At 45.3% G+C, this 16,801-nt stretch overlaps 1 protein-coding gene across 1 annotated transcript; it reads left to right on the top strand.

Moving 5' to 3' along the window:
* The first annotated feature begins 3,957 nt into the window (after window positions 1–3,957).
* LOC144499470 (P2Y purinoceptor 2-like) lies at window positions 3,958–16,456 on the top strand. Its single transcript, XM_078221459.1, has 2 exons — window positions 3,958–4,059; window positions 15,312–16,456. The coding sequence occupies exons 1-2, from the start codon at window positions 3,958–3,960 to the stop codon at window positions 16,389–16,391; spliced, it is 1,182 nt and encodes a 393-aa protein (XP_078077585.1). The 3' UTR covers window positions 16,392–16,456.
* The last annotated feature ends 345 nt before the right edge of the window (window positions 16,457–16,801 follow it).

The raw sequence follows: 16,801 nt of genomic DNA, 5'->3' as shown, positions 1-16,801 counted from the left end.
GGTAGTGACAAATGTAGGTTAGGTGCATTGGCCATGCTAAATTCTCCCTCAGCGTACCCGAACAGGCCTCAGAGTGTGGCGACTCGGGGATTTTCACAGTAACTTCATTGCAGTGTTAATGTAAGCCTACTTGTGACACTGATAAATACATTTTAAAAATCTTATGTGGTCATTTGTTGGCACTTTTTGCAAACTTGTGCAGTGAAATATGAAACCTTAAAAGAACTCATCCTTTTTTTAATACGATGCCGATGCAATAATGTACATTTTCCAACTGTGGCTACACTTTGGAAGTAGTTCATTGCTTGGAAAGTGTGGTGAGTTAAGTGACCTTAAACATAGTCAGATCGATTAGTCTTCAGTCGTTAATGACGAGATACAAAAATAATTAAGCACAGAATTACTAGTGTGTACATGTTTATTGTCAATCAGCCAGGAGATTGACTGTGTATTTGGAGTGTGGGAAAATTAACAGCATAATTACCATTAAGCAGCAAATTACATTTCTGGCAGCATTATTACTCTGAGCAGTTTTACTGCTTGCTGCATGTTTCAACACGGGCTCGACACAGCAACAAATGATCGCCTCTAGTAATTTAGCAATTATTGGGTGGCAAGTTGCATTAACTCTAATTAGAAAGCCCTTTTCTGGCATTTTAAAGGCTTTATGACACTTGCACTGCAAGTCCTAATGGGACCTGATTTGATTGGACTGAAGAATGGCCCTGGTATTTTTTAGCCTAACAACCTGCGTGCGTTGTTTCACTGTCAGGCTGAGGAAAGAAGTGTGAAGACATTCTTTGCCCGGACTCTGCCCATTTGTGCTTCATTCTATTTCCTCTGTGGCCACGGGCAGACCTAGGAGATTAATTCCCAAATTTAGCAGAAGCATTCAAATCAATCCCAGTGAGCATAGAATAGAATCATAGGCCATTCGGTCCATCGACTCTGCACTGACTTTCCAAAGGAGCATTCTACCCTGCCCTATCCCCGTGTTTACCCTGCTAATCCCCGTAACCTACACATCTTGGGACACTAAGGTCAATTTAGCATGACCAATCCACCTAACCTGCACATCTTTGGACTGTGGGAGGAAACCCACACAGTCACGGGGAGAAAGTGCAAACTCCACACAGTCACCCAACGCCGGAATTGAACCCGGGTCCCCGGCGCTGTAAGGCAGCAGTGCTGACCACTGTGCCACCCTATAACCCAATGTGGGAGCACTTTTTTTTATTCATTCGTGGGACATGGGTGTCGTTGGCTGGCCATCCCCAGTTGCCTTTGGAGGGCAGCTGAGAGTCAACCACATAGTTGCGGCTCTGGAGTATGTAGACCAGACCAGGTAAGGCCGGACCAGGTAAGGATGGCGGATTTCCTTCCCTAAAGGACATTAGTGAACCAGATGGGTTTTTTCAGACAATTAACAATGGTTTCATGGTCATCAGTGGATTCTTAATTCCAGATATTGTTTTATTGAATTCAAATTCCACCATTTGTCGTGCTGGGATTTGAACCTGAGTCCCCAGAATATTAGCTGAGTGACTGGATTAATAGTCTAGCAATAACACCACTAGACCATCACCTCCCCAGCATTTTTCTGTTATCTTTTGTTTCTGAGGTCAACATATATATATATATAAAATATACATATATGTTGTAGAGCGTCATGCTTTGCATGTTACTGCATGGGAGAATAGGGTGGTCATTAGTCAGTAAAGCCTGATTGGTTGCACTTGCCAAGATGCTACCAACCACCTTTCCAGCAATGGATGTCTCCACCTAAAGGCTGAAAATGGGGATCAACTCTCTATCTCACTGCCCCTTCATCCTGAGATGAAAAAAAGCAGCGGTAGATTCAGTCCTCTCTAGTAAGTAAGCACCTGCTAGTCCAATAGCATCACTGGAAGGCAGATATTTTATTGCCAATCCCAGCCAGCCTAGTGAAGGTGGTGGTGGACCTTCTTCCTGAGCCGCTGCAGCCCATGTGGTGAAGACACTCTCATAAAGCAACAGTGAAGAAACAGTTAGAAACGCCTAAATCAGGATTTTCGTGTGACCTGGTGGTGAACTATATGGGGCTGAGAAGATTGCACAACACTAAGTTCTGAGAAAGTGGCCCTGAAACACTTTGAGACCTATTGGGGACATGGTAGGCGCTATATGAATGCAGGTTTATCCTGTCGGCATTTTCCTGCAAGGATTTAATAAAACAGCGAATCCGGTCTTGCTGTGGAGAATTTCTCTATCCACAGTGGAACCTGATGACCAGGGGGTGTAATTCACGGAGATTTTGCCCTGGCAACTTTAGCGTCAGCTGACCTTATTTATTGTGTTGTAATTAGGCCTTGTCAGCGGATGGGAGGGAGGCGGCGATGTTTCTGTCACAGATACATTGAGCAGATATCGCAGCCTGAATTTGAACTGCCTGTTCTCTGGGGGGGTACACTATTCAATTTATTGTGCTCTGACATGTGGAGCAAGACAGCGTGCATGCTCTGAGGCACAGTCCTTTGTCAAATATACCCGCTCCATGACACAATTAGTATACAAAACATACCGTGCTACTGGAACAGAAATGATTTTAACGCTGCCACTTTATATCCGTCTTTGCATACGGCCCACTTGGGTCACATCATAGAATCATAAAATCCCTACAGTGCAGAAGGAGACCATTCAGCCCATCGAGCTTGCACCGACTACAATCTCACACAGGCCCTAATTCCATAGCCCATTTACCCAGCTAATCCCCCTGACACTCAGCATGGCCAATCAACCTAACCAAAGAACAAAGAACAAAGAACAATACAGCACAGGAACAGGCCCTTCGGCCCTCCAAGCCCGCGCCGCTCCCCGGTCCAGGATTGAATCCTGAATCCAGGATCCCCGCCCAATTTTCCAGCCTATCTACATACCAATATCCTATCCACCGAGCTGTCCCTCACAGCTACGATGCTTTGTTCATTACAACCTATTAACTCACCCCCACCCCCCCCATTCCAGACCATGTGATCTCCAGGGAGAGGCGAAAACCCAGAGTGAAAAACCCCAGGGCCAATATGGGGAAAAAAAAATCTGGGAAATTCCTCTCCGACCCCCTGAGGCGATCGAAACGAGTCCAGGAGATCACAATGGCCCTGATCGGAAAATGCTTCCCAACCCTAGTCATTTCCACTTCCACGAACACCATATGAATTCCCTGCCCCCGAGACAGGTTCCCAACTATCCGCAGTCTCGCTCTGTACTGGCACCAGCAAGATGATCATAGAATGAAGCCTTGAAACGAGAAACCAGGAACAATTAGCCCGCGCCGCTCCCTGGTCCAAACTAGACCACTCTTTTGTATCCCTCCATTCCCACTCCGTTCATATAGCTGTCTAGATAACCGGCACGTGTTTGGACTGTGGAAGGAAACTGGAGCACCCGGAGGAAACCCACGCAGTTACCCAAGGCCGGAATTGATCCCGGGTCCCTGGCACTGTGAGGCAGCAGTGCCAATCACTTGTAACCAATCTGACAGCACCCCCACTCTGAGCTGTTACAAATCCCCGCCTCCCCCACCCTGTGCTGTTACAACTCCCTGCACCCCCACGCTGTGCTGTTACAACTCCCTGCACCCCCACTCTGTGCTGTTACAAATCCCTGCCTCCCCGACCCTGTGCTATTACAACTCTCTTCACCCCCAACCTCTGCTGTTACAACTCCCTGCACCCCCACCCTGTGCTATTACAACTCTCTGCACCCCCACCCTGTGCTATTACAACTCTCTGCACCCCCACCCTATGCTGTTATTACTCTGGACACCCACCCTCCCAGTCTCAGAACTCTCAGCACACTCACCCACCTCTCACATCGAGCCAGGTAGCCAGTTGGGCTTGTTAAAAACATTGTTAAAGGTAAGTTAAGGAGGCCGAGTGGAATTTTGCCAGTTTCCTGATGTGATGCGAACAGGTCAACATGGAGCCAGGCACCCCGCGGAAGGCACCGGATCTGGTGCTCCAAGGGGGCAGAAGTCCCTCCCCAGTGTGCTGGGATGGCGGTGTGGCCAAAGGTTGTCCTGTAAAGAGATTCCTCCACTCCCTCCCCAGTGGTGGCCTGACTAATTATTTGTATTTTTAAATTACTTTTTTAAAAAGTGGCTAACTGAAGCACACTCTCCATTACTTACCTGGTACTGCTGAGTGCTCATCTGTAGCTAGAAGACCTCTGATTGGCCCTGCAGCTTTGAGAGCTCCACCCACTGTCCTTAATTGTCCTGCCTCCATGCCAGTTAATGCCAGTCAAAATCACAGATCAGTGACCGCTTCTGCCCGGAGGCAGTTCGAAATAGGCAGATTCCTGTATCCCTTCCCCAAAGTGTAAATTCAGCCACAGCTTTCCATCACAGAGCTGAAATGTTTCTTATGTGATTCGCGGCTTGGGTCACTGTCTGTGCCGAGTTTGCATGTTCCCCCCTGTGTCTGCGTGGGTTCCCTCTGGGTGCTCCGGTTTGCTCCCACAGTCACGAAAGACGTGCTGGTTATGTGCATTGACCATGGTAAATTCTCCCTCAGTGTACCCGAACAGGAGTGTGGCGACTTGGGGATTTTCACAGTAACTTCATTGCAGTGTTAATGTAAGCCTCCTTGTGACTAATAAATAAACTAAAAAAAAAAGACTTCTGATTCTTTTACTTTTCTTTTGTTGCAGTGATGGTCTAGGGAAAGGCTCCTTTAACTACCGAGAGGGTATGTGATTATTCCTGATGATGATGGTAACTTTAGACCAATGCGTTGATCATCTTGTGACCAGAGAAGGGAGGATGTGTACGGGCCCAGGAAAAGAAACATGCCATTTTGATGGAAGTTTGAGATATTTTGCATGCAATTTCCTGAGAGTTGTTGCTCAGATGGATAATAGTAAGCTCATGCTGGTATAAACCCATGGACTGATAAATACCAGCCCATGCTGGTATTTTTGGGCCCTATTGGCCCACAATCATCCCCTCAGCATGGCCTCAAGGTCCTGCCATTGGCATTTGTAATAGTTGCAGCTGAAAAATAAGTCACCTAGATAGATGAATGATGATCTGCAGATATATAATTAAACCATGGAATCCCAACAGTGCAGAAAGAGGCCATTCGGCCCAATGAGTCTGCATTGACTCTCTGAAAGACCATCTAATGCAAGTCCTCCCTTCTGCCCTATCCCTGTAACCCTGCACATTTACCATGGCTAATCTACCTAACCTGCACAACTTTGGACTGCTAATTTAACTAATTAACTGCCAAACAGATTTATTTCACACTACACAACCATAAAATAATTAATAGCATTACTGGAGCTCCAGAGGAATAGCATATGAAAGTAGAGAGGTAATGTTAAATTTATTTAAAACCAGAAAGGATTTGCAAGTTTGAGGGGATGGAACCGTCAGGGAAAACTGAGTGGGCTCTTTTCTCAGAGTGGACACTGGATGAAGGTTTTGAAAATTATGACTCGATTCGATTGGCTAGACGTGGAGAAACTGTTGCAAAGTGTGCATGAGGCTAGAACAAGTGAACATAAACATCTGAAAAACAAAAAAAATTGGTGGCACAGTGGCACAGTGGTTAGCACTGTTGCCTCATTGCGCCAGGGACCTGGGTTCAATTCTGGCCTCGGGTCACTGTCTGTGTGGAGTTTGCACATTCTCCCCGTCTCTGCGTGGGTTTCCTCCCACAGTGCAAAGATGTGCGGGTTAGGTTGATTGGCCATTCTAAATTGGCCCGAGTGTCAGGGGATTAGCATGTTAAATATATGGGATTATGGGAATGGGGCCCGGGTGGGATTGTGGTCGGTGAAGACTCGATGGGCCGAGTGGCCTCCTTCTGCACTTTAGGGATTCTATTCTATGATCAAAAGATCAAATGAAGAATTTGGTTGAAATGTGGCACTTGCTGCCAAATGGTGATAGCATTGACATAGATAAGGGAAGGTTTGATGCAGGCATGGGGGAGGAGGGAGTTGAGGGCTTTGGATAGGATTGGAAATGGTAATTAAGAATCAGGAGGTCCATGAGGAGTATAAACACTGGCATAGGTCAGTAGGGTCAAATAATCTTATAATGCACTATCGATTCTTTGTAATGACTGGTAATGCCTAATATCCTTTGTAAGAAATGATTGATGCGTGACAGGTAGTTCATTATTAAGAGATCTTGGTCATTGAGGAAATAGACTTCAGTGATCGCACATGAATGCATCATGGTGGGAGTGACACAATAAGGAGTTTAACAACACTCTAAGATCAGATCTCCCACTCACCTGACGAAGGAGCAGTGCTCCGAAAGCTAGTGGCATTTGCTACCAAATAAACCTGTTGGACTTTAACCTGGTGTTGTTAGACTCCTTACTGTGTTTACCCCAGTCCAACGTCGGCATCTCCACACCGGGAATGACACAATACATTGCCTATCACTATTTGACTATAATGGCCCACACCTTTGCAGCTGAGGAGTGGAGAATTGTTGACTTCCATATAAATCAGAGATCTGGGATTGTTGGCGTTGTATTTAGATGTTTTGGAGGTTTACATTTCCATAGGTCCTGGTTAAGAAAGCAGTTCAGGAGTGCGGATGTCAGTAATTGTCCAGCATTTATAACGAGCTGAGAATTTGTTACTTTAAAGAAAGTAAAACAAAGAGCATTTCTTGGGCCATTTTTAGACTCAGGTTCTCAGTATTTTGCCCTTAACAAGTTAAAAATGATTGCATCATTAAATGACAAGTTGCACAGACCCAATTCCCTCACTGCCAGTATAAATTAGCAGTAGCCACAAGATTAAAACAATAAGTGCTCTGATTCGATTTGATTTATTATTGTCACATTTTTTGATTCATTTGTGGGACATGGGCGACACTGGCTGGCCAGCATTTATTGCCCATCCCTAGTTGCCCTTGTTCAGAGCGCAGTTGAGAGTCAACCACATTGCTGTGGCTCTGAAGTCACACCTAGACCAGACTGGGTAAGGATGGCAGATTTCCTTCCCTAAAGGACATTAGTGAACCAGATGGGTTTTTCCAACAATCGACAATGGTTTCATGGTCATCGGTAGATTCTTAACACCAGATATTTTTTATTGAATTCAAATTTTCACCATCTGTAATGAGATTCAAACCCGGGTCCCCAGAACATTAGCTGAGTTTCTGGATTAACAGTCTAACCCTAACACCACTAGGCCATTGCCTTCCTCATGTATTAGTATACAATGAAAAGTATTGTTCCTTGCACGCTATTCAGACAAAGCATACTGTTCATAGAGAAGGAAAGGAGAAGGTGCAGAATCAATAAGCAATCGTCTCATTTGCTCAGTAGGGATTGGGTGTCAAAAACTGGTACAGGCATGGGAGTGCAAAGCATATCTTAAATCTTTCTAAGAGTTATAATCCAAGCTGGGAGTAGTAAAGCCTTTTAGATATGGTAGATAAGGGAGATGGATGTCATAGTTCTGTTCAAAGTATAACATCAACAATCTACACAAATTTCCTGAGTTAACTGCATAAGGCTCCCACCAAAAGCTGATTGCAAATTTTTTACATCTACTGTCCCAACAAACCTTTTACATTTTATATATCACATATCCGAACAAATGGGAATGGTGTGAGGATCCGGATTCCACCGTTCCATCGTCTGTCTTTGCTCTTTTGTGGCAATTATGAGTCAGCTACTCCTGCAAGGAGATACATGGGGAGGTTGTAAACAGGCCACCTGCCAGGTCAGAGGGCAGTGCCTGGGTGCGTGGGAGCTTTGATTTGATTTATTATTGTCACATGTATTAACATACAGTGAAAAGTACTGTTTCTTGCGCGCTATACAGACAAAGCATACCGTTCATAGAGAAGGAAATGAGAGAGTGCACAATGTAGTGTTACAGTCATAGCTAGGGTGTAGAGAAAGATCAACTTAATGCAAGTGAAGTCCATTCAAAAGTCTGACAGCAGCAGGGAAGAAGCTGTTTTTGAGTAGGTTGGTACATGACCTCAGACTTCTGTATATTTTTCCTGATGGAAGAAGGTGGAAGAGAGAATGTCCGGGGTGCGTGGGGCCCTTAATTATGCTGGCTGTTTTGCCGAGACAGCAGGAAGTGTAGACAAAGTCAATGGATGGGAGGCTGGTTTGTGTGATGGATTGGGCCACATTCACAACCTTTTGTAGTTCCTTGCGATCTTGGGCAGAGCAGGAGCCATACCAAGCTGTGATACAACCAGAAAGAATGCTTTCTATGGTGCATCTGTAAAAGTTGGTGAGAGTCGTAGCTGACATGCCAAATTTCCTTAGTCTTCTGAGAAAGTAGAGGCATTGGTGGGCTTTCTTAACTATAGTGTCAGCATGGGGGGGAACAGGACAGTTTGTTGGTGATCTGGACATCTGAAACCTGAAGCTTTTGACCCTTTCCACTTCATCCCGGTTGATGTAGACAGGGGCATGTTCTCCTTTACACTTCCTGAAGACGATGACAATCTCCTTCGTTTTGTTGACATTGAGGGAGAGATTATTGTTGCCGCACCAGTTCACCAGCTTCTCTATCTCATTCCTGTACTCTGTCTCATCATTGTTTGAGATCCGACCTACTACGGTGGTGTCGTCAGCAAACTTGAAAATCGAATTGTAGGGGAATTTGGTCATAGATGTATAAGGAGTATAGTAGGGGGCTGAGAACACAGCCTTGTGGAGCACCGGTGTTGAGGATGATCGTGGAGGAGGTGTTGTTGCCTATCCTTACTGATTGTAGTCTGTGAGTTAGGAAGTTCAGGATCCAGTCGCATAGGGAGATGACGAGGTCCAGGCCACGGAGTTTGGAGATGGGTTTCGCGGGAATAATAGTGTTGAAGGCTGAGCTGTAGTCAATAAATATGAGTCTGGCATAGGTGTCCTTGTTATCTAGATGTTCCAGGGTTGACTGCAGGGCCAGGGAGATGGCTTCTGCTGTGGACCTGTTGCGGCGGTAGGCAGTGGATCCAGGTAGTCCGGGAGGCTGGAATTGATTTGTGCCATGAGCTACGCGTGAGCAGGGATGAATGGAGAGGAGCGGAGTCTCAGGGGAGATAAAGAAGTGTGTGGGAGGTCGAGGGGTGGGGCTCAGCGAGGTGGCAGCAAGTGAGGTCCAAGTGCCATGGTGAGGGGTACGTGAGTGGGAGGGGGTGAGAGAAGCCATCTACCCTGGCAGCATGGAGCAGCACGGTGGCACAGTGGTTAGCACTGCTGCCTCACAGCGGCAGGGACCTGGGTTCGATTCCCGGCTTGGGTCACTGTCTGCACATTCTCCCCGTGTCTGCATGGGTTTCCTCCGGGTGCTCCGGTTTCCTCCCACAGTCCGAAGGACATGCTGGTTAGATGCATTGGCCGTGCTAAATTCTCCCTCAGTGTACCCGAACAGGCGCCGGAGTGTGGCAACTAGGGGATTTTCACAGTAACTTCATTGCAATGTTAATGTAAGCCTATTTGTGACACTAATAAATAAACTTTACTTTAAGCACAGATGAAGTCATTTATTTTTTACCAGCACTGCACCCTGTCCTCTTCTGGAGAATGCTGGCAGTCACCAAAGTGGCCACCATGTCCCAAGCAAGGTTTGTGACCTTACTGGGTGGTCTCTTATCCACCTGTGGATACAGGCTTCCCCTTCATGACAGTCAGCATCCGTATCAGGGCTCCCTTATGAGCATTAGTGCCAGCCTTTGAGCAGCCATCTTCTTTGCTGGACTGTGAGCAAATGCTGTGGAACTGTTTAAATGCAGTGGCTCCTTGATTGACCTGTTCAGATGACCCCGGGGAGGGTGAATCAGACACATCGTGCCATGGACGTGATGTTTTTCCCATGAATTTTTTTTTCAAGTGTCTAACGATTTTGGTCAAGATTGAGTCGAAAGGGTTGGCGGGATTCTCTCCGGTTTTCGTGCCAAAAATGACAATAGCCAGAGTTTGGGAAAATTCCATCCTATATCCATGCAAGCTGTTGTTTTTCTAACATCAGTAAATTTGTGAAATCACCGAATGCCCAATTGGATGAAATATATCACTCAGTAGATCTAAGATCTGAATCAATTGAATGTACAGATCATTAAATACAATGCTTTCAAGTTCTATGATATCGAGAGAAATGCACAGCAACTGAATGTTGCTCTTCCTAATGGTGTGTGAGGCAGACTTTCATCTGTTTCTGTAGTGAAGAGGCTTATATCCTGAGGATCACCACTCCGCATTAATCATGGCTGATCAGGAGTCTCTCTCACTCTGCATTGGAAGGATTTTTCAGGTCGATATTTAACCAGTTTGACCACAGAATGAACACGTCATCCTTGGCTGCCAAGTCCTGGGGTGGGATCCGAACCTGGAACTTCTGGCTCAGAGGCAGGGACACTGCCCACTGCACAACAAGACCTCCATGTCTACTGACTGCTAATGCCCCACATTCCCCATTGTCAGTTGAAAAGCATCTAGTTGTCGAGTCATAGAAGTTTACAGCATGGAAACAGGCCCTTCAGCCCAACTTGTCCACATCACCCAGTTTTTACCATTAAGCTAATCCCCATTGCCTGCATCAGGCCCATATCCCTCTATATCTATCTTACCCATGTAACTGTCTAAATGCTTTTTAAAAGACAAAATTGTACCCGCCTCGACTACTACCTCTGGCAGACACTCACCACCCTCTGTGTGAAAAAATTGCCCCTCTGGACCCTTTTGTAGCTCTCCTCTCTCACCTTAAACGTATGCCCTCTAGTTTTAGACTCCTACCTTTGGGAAAAGGTGTTGACTATCTACTTTATCTATGCCCCTCATTATTTTATAGACCTCTATAAGATCACCCCTAAGCTTCCTACGCTTTAGGGGAAATAAATCCCAGTCTATCCAGCCTCTCCTTATAACTCAAACCATCAAGTCCCTTTAGCATCCTAGTAAATTTTTTCTGCGCTCTTTCTAGTTTAATAATATCCTTTCTATAATAGAGTGACCAGAACTATGCACACTATTCCAAGTATGGCCTTACCAATGACTTGTACAACTTCAACAAGACGCCCCAACTCCTGTATTCAATTTCTGAAACCAAGCATGCCGAATGCCTTCTTCACCACCCTGTCCACCTGTGACTCCACTTTAAAAGAGCTATGAACCTGTACCCTGAGATCTCGTTGTTTTGTAACTCTCCCCAAAGCCCTTCCATTAACTGAGTAAGTCCTGCCCTGGTTGGATCTACCAAAGTGCATCACCTTGTATTCATCTAAATTAAACTCCACCTGCCATTCTTCAGCCCACTGGCCCAATTGATCAAGATCCCATTGCAAACCTAGATAACCTTCTTCACTGTCCACTATACCATCAATCTTGGTGTCATCTGCAAACTTACTAACCATGCCTCCTAAGTTTTCATCCAAAACATTAATATAAATGACAAATAACAGTGGGCCCAGCACCGATCCCTGAAGCTCACCACTGGTCACAGGCCTCCAGTTTGTAAAACAACCCTCTACAACCACCCTTTATCTTCTGTCATCAATTTTGTATCCAATTGGTTACCTCTCCCTGGATCCTATGAGATTTAACCTTATGCAACAACCTACCAGCCGGTACCTTGTCAAAGGCCTTGCTGAAGTCCATGGAGACAATGTCTACTGCACTGCCCTCATCTACCTTCTTGGTTACCCCTTCAAAAATCCAGTCAAATTCATGAGACATGATTTTCCACTCACAAAGCCATGCTGACTGTCCCTAATTAGTCCTTGTCTCTCTAAGTGCCTGTAGATCCTGTCTCTCAGAATACCTTCTGACAGCTTACCCCCTACAGATGTGAGGCTCAACGGCCTGTAGTTCCCAGGCTTTTCTCTGCAGCCCTTTTTAAACAAAGGCACAACATTTGCCACTCTCCAATCTACAGGCACATTACCTGTGGCTGTCGATGATTCTATCTCTGCTAGGGGACCCACGATTTCCTCCCTTGCCTCCCACAACCTTGTGGGATACACTTCATCAGGTCCCGGGGATTTATATACCTCGGTGCATATATAAAGATACTAACATGAAAAGACAGGGTAGATAAAGATAAACTATTTCCACTGGTTGGAGATTCTAGGAGACATAGTCTAAAAGTTAAAGCCAGACCGTTCAGAAAAGATGTTAGGAAGTTTGATTTAATAAAAAATAAATACTATCAACATTGATAGAAATATGTTGTTGTGTAATCTGACTTTTAAAGGCGGATCACTTGGTCTTTTTCATAGATGTGCAGGGTGGTACAGTGGTTAGCATTGCTGCCTCACAGCGCCAGGGACCTGGGTTCAATTCCGTCCTTGGGTGACTGTGGAGTTTGCACGTTCTCTCCGTGTCTGCATGGGTTTCTTCCGGGTGCTCCGGTTTCCTCCTACAGTCCAAAGATGTGCGTGTTAGGTTGATTGACCATGCTAACTAAATTGCCCCTTAGTGTCAGGGGGACTAGCAAGGTAAATACGTGGGGTTATGGGGCTATGGCCTGGTGTGATTGTTGTCGGTGCAGGCTCGGTGGGCTGAATGGCCTCCTTCTGCACTGTAGGAATTCTATGATTTAAGAAGTTGTGTCCCTCACTATTTTTATTGTTCAGGCCATGTCCTCCATGAACAGCGGGAGGTTTCAATTGGTAGCTGGTATCAGATGTTCTGTTGTACATTCATTTGGAGTTGGAATAGTTAATATGTAATGTCTGCATGTCAGAGTTCTCTTATGTTCTGGTTGAATGAAGATTGAAAAGGTCTGAGATGAGTTGCTTGGCAACCATTAAGTTTTGTTTACCTTTGTAAATGCTACAACCTGCATCAGTTTAAATGTGAAAATATTTGGCTGGTGCTTCATCAAATCTCTGTCATTGACAGCTTCACTATCTTTACGATTTGTAACCCTGTTTCAAGCAACGATAATATCATTGATTACCCATTACCAAGGTTTACCAGCACAAACACAAAAGTTTGCAGATGATACCAAGTTGGGCGGGAGGGTGAACTGTGACGAGGATGCAGAGATCCTTCAGCATGATCTGGACAGGTTGGCTAAGTGGGCAAATCAATGGCAGATGCAGTATAATTTGGATAAATGTGAGGATATTCACTTTGGAAGCAAAGACAAGAAGGCAGATTACTACCTGACTGACTGTAAATTGGGAGAGGGGAGTGTGTAGCGGGAACTGGGTGTCCTTGTGCACCAGTCGCTGGAGTTAAGCATGCAGGTGCAGCAGGCGGTAAAGAAGGCAAATGATATGTTGGCCTTCCTTGCGAGAGGTTTTGAGTACAGGAGCAGGGATGTGTTGTTGCAACTATACAGGGCCTTGGTGATGCCACACCTAGAATATTGTGTGCAGTTTTGGTCTCCTTTACTGAAGAATTATGTTCTTGCTCTCGAGGGAGTGCAGCGAAGGTTTACCAGGCTGATTCCGGGGATGGCGGGACTGATGTATGAGGAGAGATTGACTAAGTTAAGATTATTTTCACTGGAGTTCAGATGAATGAGGGGGGATCGCATAGAGACTTATAAAATTCTAATAGGTCTAGGCAGGATAGATGCAGGGAGGATGTTCCTGATGGTGGGTGCGTCCAGAACCAGGGATCACAGTCTGAGGATTCAGGGTAGACCATTTAGGACGGAGGTGAGGAGACATTTCTTCACCCAAAGAGTAGTGAGTCTGTGGAATTCATTACCTCAGGAAGTATTTGATGCCAAATCATTGAATGTATTCAAGAGGCGGCTGGATATAGCACTTGGAGCAAATGGGATCCAAGGTTATGGGGAAAAAGATTAGGCTGTTGAGTTGGATGATCAGCCATGATCGTAATGAATAGCGGAGTGAGCTCGAAAGGCCAAATGGCCTCCTCCTTCTCCAAACTTCTATGTTCTATGTAAAATCTAGGCTGACACTCAGGACAGTATGTACTGTGGGAGTGCAGCACTGTCAGAGGTGCAGCAAAGGTTCTGATGAGACATTAAATCAAGTCCCCCTCACTTTCTCTGGTGGGCATAAAAGACTTCTTGGCATGATTTCGAAGAGTAGAGGAGTTGTCCAAAATGTTTTGCCCAACTTTATCCTTCAACCAACATCACAGAATTTGCAAAGGCTATGGGCCCTGACAGTGTTCTGGCAATAATCAAGCCGTCAGCATGGCTTCATGAAGGGGAAATCATATCCAACAAATTTATCAGCTTTGCAGCTCCAACAACACTCAAGAAGCTCGACACTATCTGGGACAAAGCAGCCCATTTGACTGGCACCCCATCCATAAACATTCAATCCCACCACCACCGATGCCCAGTGGCAGCAGTGTGTACCATTGACAAGAGGCACTGCAGGAACTCACCAAGGCTCCTTAGATAGCATCTCCTAAACACATGACCGCTACCGTCTCAAAGGACAGGGCAGCAGACAAATGGGAACACCACCACCTGGAGGTTCCCCTCCAAGCCACTCACCATCCTGACATCTCCTTCCTTCTCTGCTGCTGGGTCAAAATCCTGGAATTCCCTCCATAGGAGCACTGCGGGTGTACCTACACCACATGGACTGTAGTGGTTTAAGAAGGCAACTCGCCCACCACCTTCTCAAGGGCAATTAGGGATAGGCAATAAATGCTGGCCTAGCCAGCAATGCCCACATCTCATGAAAGAATTGAAAAAAAACCAGTCGGTCTAGTCATTCTTACATTGCTGTTTGTAGAATCTTGCTGTGCATAAATCAGTTGCTGTATTTCCTGCATTACATCAGTGACTACATTTAAAAAACACCTTATTGGTTGTAAATGCTTTATGATGCCCTGCGGTCATGAAAGGTGCTATATAAATATATAATCAGTCCTCCCTCTGCTCCTCCCCCCCATCCTTGCAATGATATAATACTGATATATTTTCACAATTACATTATATTTTCTCTTCATCCTTACTGGCAGTTTCCTCGTGCCTACCCAACGCAAGAAGGCAGACCGATGATCATAGCCACTGGTACTGGCTATTTGGTGTGGTAAGGTTGCAATAAGTTCCCATGAGGTCTCTCCAGCTCTCTCTTGGCGTATTCCCTCATGGCACAATTCCGAAGGAGAAGCCACCATTTGGGATTAGACTCCAGGTTGTCCTATCCCTTGGATTCAAAGTTCCATTGCGCTGAGGTATCCTGATTGTCGATCCACAACAATGTGACATCATGAAAGATTAAATGCTAGTAAAAAAAAGGATGAAATTCTCATTTAAAACACAATCTTTCTTTGTTGTTCAGGGACCCTGGAAAGGATCGGAAATGAAGGTGGACCAGCACGTCTTAAAACAGTAAATTCAAACTTAAGTTCTCCAATCCTGGCTTGAACATGGATGGAACGCATGATAGACCACAAAATTGTACTTTTGATGAGGACTTTATCTCTATTCTGCTTCCAGTGTCTTATGGGATAGTGTTTGTGGTAGGACTTGTTCTCAATGCTCTTGCAATATGGGTCTTTGTCTTTCGAATGAGACCTTGGAATGTATCGACCACTTACATGTTCAACCTAGCTCTCTCAGACATCATGTACGCCATATCATTGCCTCTGCTGATTTACTACTACTCGAAACACAACGACTGGCCCTTTGGGGCAGCTTTGTGTAAAATTGTACGGTTCCTCTTCTATACCAACCTGTACGGCAGTATCCTTTTTCTCACTTGTATGAGCATTTATAGATTCCTGGGGATCTGCTTCCCAATGCAGTCACTGAGGTGGTCAAGCCTGCGATACACGCGAATAGTATGCATCGTTGTTTGGGGGGTTGTGATAGCATTCCAGACCCCAATATTCGTGTTTGTTGACATAGAGGGCATTGGTAATACTACCCTTTGTTATGACACGGCGAACCAAATCCATTTTAACCAGTTTGTCATTTACAGCGCTGTACAGTTGGTGTTGCTCTTTTGTGGTCCTTTCACAGTAGTGGTGATCTGCTACGGAATTACAGCTAAGAAACTCCTTCGGCCCAATGGCATCCGTCCTGAATATGCCAGATCCAGGAAAAAGTCCATCAAGATGATTATCACCATCCTCACTGTTTTTGTCTTGTGTTTCTTGCCCTTCCACATCACACGCTCCATTTACTATTCCTCGAGAAGCCTTAACGTGAGCTGTAGCAGGCTCAATGCGTTTAACCTGGCGTACAAAGTGACCAGACCCCTCGCAAGTGCCAATAGTTGCCTCGACCCAATTCTTTATGTCCTGGGTGGGCAGACCTATCGCAGTAAGCTGGCCCGTAAGGGTAATGGTGTTGAAAATAAGAACAATCTTCCTTTAGCCAAAAAGACAATTAGTGGTACGGACATCACGCACTCTGTTTATACAACAGAAATTGGGCTTGAGGAACTAAAGCAAGCCGCCGCTGGGAGTAGCGATGGGGTCTAGAGTTATTGCCCAGCTTGGACTTTAAGGTTGTCATTTTCAACTGCTGGTTGGATATTTTTAATGCTTAAGGGAAGCAACCAGCAATTGAAAATATGTGTGGAACACCTTGATGATTGCACAATATCAGAGACCTGACGTGCAATGTTCAGTTGGTCCATCTGAAAAGAACTCTGGAGGCTTCTTAAGTTTGATCTGATTTGGTTTTTGATCTATTGGGATACAGTGAAAAGTATTGTTTCTTGCATGCTATACAGTCAAAACATACAGTTCATAAAGTACATAGGGGAGAAGGAAAGGAGAGAGTGCAGAATATAGTGTTACAGTCATAGAGAAAGATCAGATTAATATACGGTAGGTCCATTGAAAAGTCTGATGGCAGCAGGGAAGAAGCTGTTCTTGAGTCAGTTGGT

The sequence above is a fragment of the Mustelus asterias genome, chromosome 10 (genome assembly GCF_964213995.1).
Source record: "Mustelus asterias chromosome 10, sMusAst1.hap1.1, whole genome shotgun sequence".
Classification (NCBI taxonomy): domain Eukaryota; kingdom Metazoa; phylum Chordata; class Chondrichthyes; order Carcharhiniformes; family Triakidae; genus Mustelus; species Mustelus asterias.
The sequence above is the reverse complement of the archived record's forward strand: the minus strand, read 5'-3'. Positions and strand labels throughout refer to the sequence as shown.